Below are 11,366 nucleotides of genomic sequence, written 5' to 3' on the forward strand. Positions count from 1 at the left end.
TATGCTATATGTACTAGAAGATTGAAATTGTATTTCTCTCATGCGGTAAAACAACAATGACAAGTGTACAACCCATCTAGCATACTATTTACGGTCACAGTCAACAGGACTTAATATTCAAGGTAAAACAGACTCAAATACACCCTCTCCCTTTCATGCTCTTTAAGCAATGTTGTTGATGTTGGCTGGATAGTCTACTTTGTATAATGAATGACTGTCTTTGTACTCCATTTTCTTATTGTAATTATATTACCCTTTTACCTGGGATCAATTTCACAGAAAAGACCAAGTAAAGACCAAGTAAAAAAGTGTTGTCATGCAGTCAATGTGTCTGTGTGTTTAAGCATTGCCAGTGATTTTGGACAACGGAACACTCATGGAACCAATCTCTAAATATGTACTTTATTAATAACTCATTACTTCTAACCCTACCGGCTTATATACAGGACACTACTGATGTCTTGTGTAAAATTGAAGAACACAAATTTATCAGACCGGAACAATATTTTTCTATTTCAGGATAACATTTTTAAAGAAGTCAAAGGTTGTGCCATGGGAGCCTGCTTTAGTCCATCATATGCAGGTCTATTTATGGGCAAATGGGAGGATGACTTTGTTTTCAATAAGACAAATGTTCAAGTACAAATTCAAGTTATCTCTTGAATATGATGTGCATAAAATACCTTTTCTTGGTCTTGAAATCTGCAAAGATGAAGATGGTTATTTGCATACCACAATATTTAGGAGTCACATAAAAACACATTACCTTATGCTAAAAGCTTTCACTCATCTACACTATTACGGAGAATTTGTAATAATGATCAGGATTTTAATATTAAAAGTAGAAATGCATGGTCGCTTCAGGGAGAGTTTATCACACGTTAGACACAACACTTGATAGAGCCACCCTTTGAACGCCAGTCTCTACTTCAAAGAAAGCCTGTTGTCATGAAGAGAGAGTATTTCTCCAGACAATATGAAGAACTTTAAGAACTTTGTTGGCGTTGCATCGGTTGTGAAGACAGCTGTGCGCAGTTTCACGCGGGTCATCATTGCCCTTGGACATTTTCAGCCGGTTGGAAATTGGAATAATTTAACATCATTTTGTTCCTTTTTATTTGTTTATTTGTTTTATTGTCTGTCTTGTATGTCTTGGTGTCACGGTGACTAGGCCTACGCCGCTCCGTCCGGCATCTTTATTTTTAAGCGACCTTGGGTGTCTTGAAATATAATATATTATTTTATTATTATTATTTAATATAGCACAGAGGCTGATGGCATACGAAAGATAATTAAAAAGAACTGGGATCTTTTTCAATGCGATGAGACTTTGAGGGACATATTTGAGGAACCCCCAGTCTTTTACTATTAGTAGCCTAATTCATACAGCCTAAAGCCAAATCTATTAAATTGATTAGCATACACACACCTAAAACAAAAGAAGACTATTCCAGTGTGGATATGTGGACAAACTCCACCGAAATAGGCCTACATTTGTATTTCGTCTAATTTCTTAAGTCTACTCAGACATATATTTTCATTTTAAGCGGCTATTTACAGTGTAATGTAGGCTAGACGAAAGCGAGACCTGTGATGGAAATAGCGCAACATTCAGCACCACTGACAGCGCACGAAACATTCTGCAGTGTGTCTGACCCGCCGATGCTGTAGGCCTACGACAGTCTAAACAGCATCCATCGGATCAGCAAACTGGTTAATTCTTCACATACACCACACCACGAGCGTAAGTTGCACGAGCTTTGCGGCCCTACTTTATATTTATGTTCCTTGACGCCTTGTACATATTACAGTATAGGCATACGTATCTTTTATATCTTCAACTCATTTCCTTTGTTATAAATATTAGTTTATATAGCCTATATCCAGTCACAGGAGTCCAGAAAACTAAGCATTTCACTGCATATTATAGCATATCTTAAATAGAAGAGAGTTTTATTTAGGCGACAGCTCAGGATAGAACTTCAGAGTCTGAACATTCTAAATTAAGCGAACTGGCATTGTTGTTACCAAGGAAGTTCCTTCTACTTCACCATTATGACGTAACATATCGACGCTCAGGCTCATACTTTACAGATAGACTTCATATCACGCAGCTTTGCAGCGCATACGGCTGTGTTCATGTCAACCAGAAATTATACTGAATTATACCAGAAATTATAATCATCTCTATGATTAATTAATTATGCCGAAAAGGCCATTGTCGGAGCCAATACCTTCATCACAAGGTAAGTTCAAACTGTTGTGTAGGTATACAGTATATATTTATTTCTGACCAGAAAGATGGTAAGAGTAAATAGGTAAACACAATTAGTTAGCCTTGCAAGAAGCCCAATTTTTAATGTAAAATGTGGAAAGTAACCAAAACAAACAAAGAAAATCACCAAAAAGTGCAGTTCTCAGCCATAATGTTCTTTTCAGGTAAGAGCCAGGTGGGAAGAAGCCGCCGGGTTGCTAGCACCAGCACCTGCAGCAGGAGGGATGTCCTTCCTTTCAGCTCAGGCTTCTCCAGGGAGCCCACTACTGCACCCTCCACCACTCCGTCCACCCAGCATGGGCACAACAGGCCGGAGAGTGACCGCAGACAGCAGCCAACCCAGGGCCCAGCTTCACCTGCGGCAGCTGCAGCCCCCACTGGCAAAAGCAGGAGAAAGAGGGTCTACAGCGACATGGGGAAGAAAATTACTCAGACGTCCTCGGGTACCACAAACGTGGGCAACATGGCCTCAGGTGTGGGTAGCTCCGAGCGTCCTTCCAAGCTGAGTGGTCACAGCAAAGTGCCCAAGTGTCCAAGAGCAGGAGATGTTGGTGGTTCCTGGGCGGGGCCATCTTCCACTGACCAGAAATCCACATCAAGGACAGCATCACTGCAAATATGCCAGGTCAACGGTTCGGACAAGGCAGAGGCCAACAAGAAACCTCAAGCCGCACAAAAGAGGAAGATGGGTTCCTCGGACAAGGGGACATCTAACCAGAACACCAGCACGGCAAACCCATCAATTATGAAAAAGAGACGTTCTGAGCCTTCCACGGAAAAGACGCCAAGAGAGCCCTCTGACCCAACCCTCCCTCAAGGTTTCATACTATAAAAAAACATGCATTGATAGCCCTTTTATTCATCACTTCCTGTAATCATTGTAGATGGTAGAAATGGCTGCCGAGAGAACATCCCCTTATAACTTGATATAACAAATTGACTTACAGCTCTGTGTATGTTCATTTATTTGCAGCGACCTTTGAATCACGCTACACAGTTGGAGAAATGCTTGGTAAAGGAGGGTATGGATGTGTTTATGCAGGAACCAGAAAGTCTGATGGATTACCAGTGAGTCTCTTCACGTCTTGTTCTTATATATTTTTACTACTGTTTTGTAGATATGTGCATATGTTAAATATCAAATAAAGATATTATTCACTTCTTGGTCTTACTATTTAACATATTCTTGCTCTTATATCAGTTTTCCTTTCTCAGTCAAAAGTCAATTAAATATTTACCTTACTTTATGCAGGTTGCCATTAAGGTGGTCGCCAGGGCCCGTGCACTTAAATATATTACCATGGTAGGTACTTTCTTTAATGGAAACAGTTACATTCAGTTAAACTTGTCATCATTCATATGCATCTGAAATGGTATACTCCTAACATATGAAATACCTCAGGCATGTCATCAGTGATCTCAGGTCACATCCAGAATTCACATCCCAACAGCTGTGAATCTAATTCCAGTTCCAACTTAGTGGTTTTGTTCTAATTCTTCTTGTTTCCCTCGGCTCCTCCCTCTAAGCCCGCCGACGGCGTGAGCCTCCCTCTGGAGGTGGCCCTCATGAGAATAGTGTCGGAGCCCCCCGAGTGTCCCAACATCGTCAAGCTCCTGGAGTGGTTTGAGGGCCCCATCGTCTTCATTTTTGTCCTGGAGCGCCCCGTGCCCTGCATGGATTTATTGAACTACTGCCGGAGACTCCCAAGCCGCCTCAGTGAGAACCAAGCGAAGCACATCATGCGTCAGGTGGTCCTTGCTGCAAAACACTGCCGAGACCGTGGCGTTCTACATCGTGACATTAAGCCAGAGAACCTCTTGGTGAACACTGACGATGTGACTATCAAACTTATTGACTTTGGCTGTGGAGACCTCTTGAAAGAGAGCCCCTATGACACATTTGCTGGTATGGTGAACATTACTTTCATTCACTTGTGAAAGTGGAAAATTTGTGCCTATCAGATTGACTTTTCGACATGTTTGTCTCTAAGGCTGTCTCTCTGGCTTCATCATTTTCTATGGCAGGCACAAATGCATTTATCCCACCAGAGTGGTGGTTACAGAAAAGCTACCAGGGCCGCCCTGCCACCGTTTGGTCCCTGGGTGTGCTGCTCTATAACCTCCTCTGTGGCAAGCTGCCATTTGCGGGCGAGGGCGAGGTTGTCTCTGGACACCTGCAGTTCAGCAGGGGACTATCCTGTGGTGAGCCAATGCAAGAGCTTTTAAGCTGTCTGGAGTTTATGGTTATTTTTTATCCTTAGACAACCTTCCCCAAAGAGGAGATGCAAAGAGAAGCCCAGGTGAATAGTACTGACACACTGAGTTAACAAGACTTTGTTTTACTCTCCTGTCCAATCCTGTAACTGTGCAGAATGCCGCAATCTCATTCACTGGTGTTTGAGGAAAGACCCAACCAAACGGCCAGTCCTGGAGGAAATCCTCCAGCACAAGTGGTTCTCCACAGAGTAGGGTTAGGTTACAGCAAGGAGAGAGAGGAGGAAACTGTAAGACTGATCGACAGTGAATATCAGTGTTACACACATCACAGATGAAAAGCTTTGTTATTTTATTTTCACCAGCTGTGTGTATATGAATGTGTTATCTAATATCTTTTCCATCAGGAAACATCAGGAACTGACATTGGGGTCTATTAGGTCCACAAGTGCACAGGGGCATCTAGTCTCAGAAGGGTTGGTTGATTGAGATTGTGAGGTGTCTCACTGAGCTCTCCTAACCCTGCTGGGTTTATAATCCACCATGAAGAAGTCCCCCTGTAGATGGAGCAGGCAGCATCTACCATCCCATATCTGGTGGGTTCAGCTGGCAATTTAGGTTTTCCAAAAGAACACTTGTGTTTAAGTGTATTTACAAATTGGCATAAAAAGTTCAGACACAACAATGATACTACGCACATTGAGCTTACATGAGAATTACAAATTGTAGTCGTCTTCTTCTCAAAGGCCTGCTCCGGAGAACACCCCCTATGGATGACCAGGTTCAGCCGGGCTGGTTGAATGTCACTCTCCCAGCCTGGCTGGCTGTTGGCTGCACACCCAGCCAGTATGTGTACAAGTACCACGGACTGGGCCTGTTGTGGGAAGCACTTTTCATTTCAGTAAAAAGTAAGAAATTACTGTTATTAACTGAACAGCTTTGCAAAATATTTAAGGCTGTGAGGTAAGAAATGCATTAAATGCTGTTATGTATTGTTAATTATTGTTTTGAACAAGGACTGCTCCAGAAAGACATTCATCTGAGTCTGCTGTTTCCTGCCTCCATCTCCACTGTACCAGCTATCTCATTTTAGCAATGAAATAATTTTCATGAAATTATGAAATGTCAATAAAAAAACAAATGAGCATACAATTGAATGTGTTTTCTTTACAGTTTGTCAATTAGGCAGGTCATTCATTATGTACATAGTGTGGATTTGTATTTAAAAAGGCAACCTTAATCCATCAGAAACAACTGTTTGGCATCTTAAAAAAAAGGTGTTACATCCATGCAACATGGCATAATGAAAGGAAAGAAAATGGCTATATAGACACTTTGAATCCACCCACCCTACAGTGGTAAAACTCTTTAACTGTTCAGTGCATAATCATTTAAACAAACTGTCTTACTGACAGCCCTATATTCTCTAGATGTATTATCAGAACCATTAAAAACGTAACCAGATTTATGTTACAGTACCAACATATATTTACAACAAACAAGATTAGTGGGCTTTCAACTGTCACAAATTTCTTGACTGCACCCTGCCTTCACAAAACTCATGAGTGAGTAGACTGCAGTATTCATACAGTTCACTGTGTGCCTAGGAAACAACTGCTTGAGACCTGTCAAAAATTCACTGAAACAATTAGCCCCAGAGTAGCACAAACTGTCTTTTTTCTTCAGAACAACCAAAAAAGTGGCACCACAATCAAGCGATCAACATGTTATCAACAAGATCTGGGGACTTTCAATTGAGGAAATGTTCTTTACTGCGTATTCAATACTGTGTAGAGTGTGCCGTGTAGTCACGGCTCAATGCACCTAATAATCAAGAGAGTCTTTGTTTTTTGTCATGTGTCACGCCCTGTCTGACTGCGGAGTCCACACCGGTCAGAGAGGCTCTGTCCACTGCACATGGGGGGTGTTTTTTTTCCTGGCTCTGCATCTCCGGGCGGCCTCTCTCCACATGGCTCTCTTCTGCTTCTGGATCTGTTCGGGAAGCTCACGGATCAGCTTCCTCTTCTTCTGGTATCTGGAGATAAAAAAAGAATACATCATAATTATGCAGTCAATGGTGGATAACAACTTCCAAGTTTGAACTATTCAGCTTCTCATTTTCAGGCCTTGGTTAAGTTGACTAAAGCACAGTAAGGCATTGGTGACAGGAGCCCTTTTAAAAATACTTTGATATTTAAACAAACCATAAAAGCAACATTTGTATTACCTCTATTCTCCCACGTTCCCAACACTAAGACTAGCACAGAATCATGATTCAGAGTCACAACAACAGCCTGCTCTGTACCTGCGTCTGTCTTTCTCCAAGTAGGCTTGGAGCTTCTCCGGGTCAGAACGAATCCTCTCCCTGTAACGCCGCTGTCTCTCACGGTCATCAATCCTCTCTAAGTTAAGGACACAGACAAGCCGACAAACAAACAGGTCAAACATGCCACATATAATCACTCCCCTTGAACCTGTTTAAAAAAAAGACATACTTTTAACCCTTGAGACTGAGGGCAATCTTCTGTCTTCTGTCAGTCGAGCATTGCGGTAAGTAAGTCTACTTCTGGTTCCAAACGCACCGTCTCTGAAGTGGGTGATGCGGGATTTTTCTTGGGGCTCTCTCTCCAGAACACACGAGGTAGAACTGCCCTCTTGGTCCGTGCACACGTTCTCCTCCTTCACCTCAAACTTGATGTAAACCGTGTCTGTATTAGGAGGCTCCTCTTTTACCACAGGGCAATTCATCATGTCTGTGTGGTTTTCTGAGAACCCTGATAGCGTGAACACAGGTCCATGATGTCCAGAAGAACCTGTAGCAGAGTCTTGCGGTACTGCAGATGTCTCCTCACTCAGACATTCAAGCTGGTTGTCAATACTATGATCTATAACAGAGGTAAGAGAACAGAGACAATTCAGGAAGAGATTAGTCTGAGGAAAGTAAATAAATAAAAAACATATAAACTAATAACTGGGCAGTGAGAAAACATTTTTGTGTAGCTGTTATATGCTGTGCTATCTCAAACTGTGAATTTGTAACAGACATAATTGCAAAGACAAGAGGATCGATAGCACCTTTGCTTTTCAGCTGTACTTAATGGCTTTCTACTTATATCTGCAAGTGTAAAGTTGATAGATAAATAGATAAAAGAGTGAAATGTATTCTAACTCAACAACGAGACTAGGCAATGCAAGGTGCATGGCAAGATTACTGGGTCTGGGTGAACACTTACTTTTGGACTGTTCTACACAGCTTTGGGGTGTTGACAAGGCTTCATTCACGGTTCCATTTTCAATCTCCACGCTCCATCTACTTTCTGGCACATGTGTGTCAGTGCTTGAATTGCACCTCACATTTCCTTCATCACTTTGTTGTTGTTGCTGAAACCCCACAAGCTGGCGTAGAAACGCGAGTTCTTTCTCTGCTTTATCGACCTCCGCTTTGAGTTGTGCATTCTCTTTTTCCTTTTCTGTAACTTTCCTTTGATAGTACTGAAATCGGCTTCTGTTTATGTCATTTATCACTTCTACTACGCTAAGAACAGCTGTTCTTAGCGCAATCTCAATAACACGGGCTTCCTCTTCACTTCGTATTAGACAAATTTGATGATCTGAATTCATTTTGATATCTTCCCTATAATAATTCTATTTTTATTTCGTCCAAATAGCACCTTAGGGTTATTACATAGTCATTAAAGCACTAAAGTCATGCTGATTATTATGAGTCAGCCGTCGCGTTTCTCCATGAAAACGTTTCTTCTTCCTCGATGTGAGAGATTTTAACGCCATGCGGCACGTTATCGCCACCTATTGGCACACACTGACTGTGGTGGAAAGCAGTGTTACTGTCTATATTTTCAGACCCCAAGAAAGTTACCAGCGATGTGTTCACATGTTTTGGCGTAGGCTAAAGTTTGGGATACTCTGTATGATTAATTTGGTTGTTGAAGCCTGATATCCATTATAAACTTAAATCTTAAAACTTGGGCTGAGACAAGGAGGGCTGATTTCTCAGCTATGGAATAGTCCTCTTCTTGTCTCAGCTAAAGTCCAATTCAACTTCAACTTAAGATCTCAACATAAGATGAAATCTGTTTTTCTTCTCAATCTTTTTTTTTTTTTTTTTACCTCTGCTTATTTCTTCTAAGCGAACCTTATTCTGAGATTTAATTTCAATTGAGTCTTCCTATTGGATTTTTTAATTTCTTATACTGTAAAGGCAAAACCATAAAACCAACTTTCATCAAATGATACATTTATTTGCAATATTAGTTATCACCTTTTTCGTGATAAAAACTCTTCTTCGGCAGTTAAACATTTAAAGAGTAAATTCAACATGAGCACATCACAGTCAATTCCATTGACACCTACATATATAACAATACTAATTATGCAATAAATAATACTTCAGCACTTCTGAAAAATGTTTCTAAACTACAGCCCATTCCAAAGCAATGACAAGAAATCTGAATAAAAAAGATGAAAAAAAGACATAAACTCCTGAGTAGGGCAGGGCTTTTTTCGTCTTGGTACTGCTAAGAAACTCTGTGGTGAAGTCCTTATGTGCTATGACTGTCCCACCAAGAAGTTCTGCTCTGGTGTCAGGGGCCAGTTGACCTGCCCCGCCTGGTGAGGTGTCTCATTTCTCCCTTCACCACAAACCCCCACCATGAGTGACCATTTTGAAGGGAACGTCTACTACTAGGTGTCCTCACTGCCTTCCTTGCCCCCAATCTGATATCCAGCCTGTCAGGGCCTTGGCCAGAGACTTCTTAGCCCGGCTTCTCCTGGCTGCCTCCCTGGACCTGTAAAGACAAATTCTGAAATCAGCCTTAACCTAATGACAAAATAATAATCATACCATTTTGAAGTTCGATCATTTTAAAGTTGATGGTATTTTCCAGGTGCTGAACACACTAAAACATTAAGAGCTGCTGTTTATGTAAATGACAGAAACAATATGGCCGCGTTGATGTTGTGTGCACTTTATGTCAACGCATCACTATGTTTTGTTGATGTTGTACGCTTGTAGGGTGTACCTGCACCGCTCCTTCTCCAGGTAAGCTTGCCACCTCACAGGGTCCGCTTGAAGCCTCTGTCTGCAGCGTCGTTGCCTTTCTCTATCCAACAATCTGTACAAGGCCGACAATTCACTTTGTGTATTCAACCGAGTGAAAACACAAGCAAAGCACTTTGTTCTGTAACTACAGGTATGGGCAAACCAGTAGGATTCCAAGATGATTGCCTTGTTCAGCAGAAATGATTGTTCCTCAGTAAGCATTTCAAATAAATACAAATGGCCAGCACACTTTGGCACCACAGAAACCATCTCAGTATGAGGATGCCACTAGCACTCCGAAGGACAACTGCCCTCTTGGTCCGTGCACATGTTCTCCTCCTTCACCTCAAACTTGATGTAAACCGTGTCTGTATTAGGAGGCTCCTCTTTTACCACAGGGCAATTCATCATGTCTGTGTGGTTTTCTGAGAACCCTGATAGCGTGAACACAGGTCCATGATGTCCAGAAGAACCTGTAGCAGAGTCTTGCAGTACTGCAGATGTCTCCTCACTCAGACATTCAAACTGGTTGTCAATACTATGATCTATAACAGAGGTAAGAGAACAGAGACAATTCAGGAAGAGATTAGTCTGAGGAAAGCAAATAAATACAATACATATAAACTAATAACTGGGCAGTAAGAAAACATTTTTGTGTAGCTGTTATATATGCTGAGCCATCTCAAGCTGTGAATTTGTAACAGACATAATTAAGAAAGAGGATGGACCTGCTTCGTGTTGATGTAGCTGTTGATATTCTGGGCTCACTGGCGGTGGTGAGAGGATGGCAGTCGCATCTTTTGCTGCCCTGCTCTTTGCTTTGGCTAATTTCCATCTCCTTCTTATTGCCATCTGCTCGCTCACGTTGCACTCATGCACGAGTTTCTTCTTCCCCAGCTCCCTGTCTCTTTTCCATTTCCTCCTCTCGTATTCGAGGTATTTTGCCCTTCTCTCGGGATTTGTATCTCGACGGGCTCGGTAGCGCCTTTGCTTTTCAGCTGCACTTAATGGCTTTCTACTTATATCTGCAAGTGTAAAGTTGATAGATCAATAGATAAAAGAGTGAAATGTATTGTAATTCAAAAGCGAGACTAAGCAATGCAAAGTGCATGGGTGCATAGCAAGAATACTGGGTCTGGGTGGACACTTACTTTTGGACTGTTCTACACAGCTTTGGGGTGTTGACAAGGCTTCATTCACAGTTCCATTTTCAATCTCCACGCTCCATCTACTTTCTGGCACATGTGTGTCAGTGCTTGAATTGCACCTCACATTTCCTTCATCACTTTGTTGTTGTTGCTGAAACCCCACAAGCTGGCGTAGAAACGCGAGTTCTTTCTCTGCTTTATCGACCTCCGCTTTGAGTTGTGCATTCTCTTTGTCATTTTCTGTAACTTTCCTTTGATAGTCCTGAAATCGGCTTCTGTTTATGTCATTTATCACTTCTACTACGCTAAGAACAGCTGTTCTTAGCGCAATCTCAATAATATGGGCTTCCTCTTCACTTCGTATTAGACAAATTTGGTGATCTGAATTCATTTTGATATCTTACTTATAACACTTCTATTTTCTTTTTCGTCCAAATAGCACCTTATGGTTATTACATAGTCATTAAATCACTGAATTTATGCTGATTATTATGACAGTCAGCCGTCGTGTTCGGTTCCGCCATGAAAACGTTTCTTCTTCTTCGATGTAAGATTTTAACGCCATATGACACGCTATCGCCACCTATTGGCACACACTGGCTGTGGTGGTAAGCAGTAATGACTTAAGATCTGTTACTGTCTTTATATTTTCAGACCCCAAGAAAGTTAC

At 41.6% G+C, this 11,366-nt stretch overlaps 2 protein-coding genes across 6 annotated transcripts; one reads left to right on the forward strand and one right to left on the reverse strand.

Moving 5' to 3' along the window:
- Positions 1-1,996: 1,996 nt before the first annotated feature.
- On the forward strand, positions 1,997-5,648 carry LOC121721222 (serine/threonine-protein kinase pim-3-like). The gene is made up of 9 exons (XM_042107966.1): positions 1,997-2,246; positions 2,440-3,093; positions 3,249-3,343; positions 3,528-3,578; positions 3,803-4,181; positions 4,301-4,477; positions 4,647-5,085; positions 5,236-5,397; positions 5,506-5,648. Exons 1-7 carry the CDS (start codon positions 2,204-2,206, stop codon positions 4,742-4,744), a joined length of 1,497 nt encoding a protein of 498 aa, XP_041963900.1. The 5' UTR covers positions 1,997-2,203; the 3' UTR covers positions 4,745-5,085; positions 5,236-5,397; positions 5,506-5,648.
- A 305-nt stretch (positions 5,649-5,953) lies between these two features.
- On the reverse strand, positions 5,954-11,240 carry LOC121721223 (trichohyalin-like). Of its 5 annotated transcripts, none has more exons than XM_042107969.1 (6): positions 10,700-11,240; positions 10,277-10,573; positions 9,879-10,093; positions 7,072-7,159; positions 6,795-6,891; positions 5,954-6,524 (listed from the first exon to the last, which is right to left on the reverse strand). In XM_042107969.1, exons 1-6 carry the CDS (start codon positions 11,085-11,087, stop codon positions 6,383-6,385), a joined length of 1,227 nt encoding a protein of 408 aa, XP_041963903.1. In that variant the 5' UTR covers positions 11,088-11,240; the 3' UTR covers positions 5,954-6,382. The 5 variants fall into 5 exon arrangements, with proteins under 5 accessions (XP_041963903.1, XP_041963901.1, XP_041963902.1 ...); XM_042107967.1 differs by having other exon boundaries at positions 6,985-7,174; positions 9,894-10,093; positions 10,700-11,239; XM_042107968.1 differs by having other exon boundaries at positions 6,985-7,159; positions 10,700-11,239.
- Between the last annotated feature and the right edge of the window lie 126 nt (positions 11,241-11,366).

This window comes from Alosa sapidissima, chromosome 10 (genome assembly GCF_018492685.1).
Source record: "Alosa sapidissima isolate fAloSap1 chromosome 10, fAloSap1.pri, whole genome shotgun sequence".
Classification (NCBI taxonomy): domain Eukaryota; kingdom Metazoa; phylum Chordata; class Actinopteri; order Clupeiformes; family Clupeidae; genus Alosa; species Alosa sapidissima.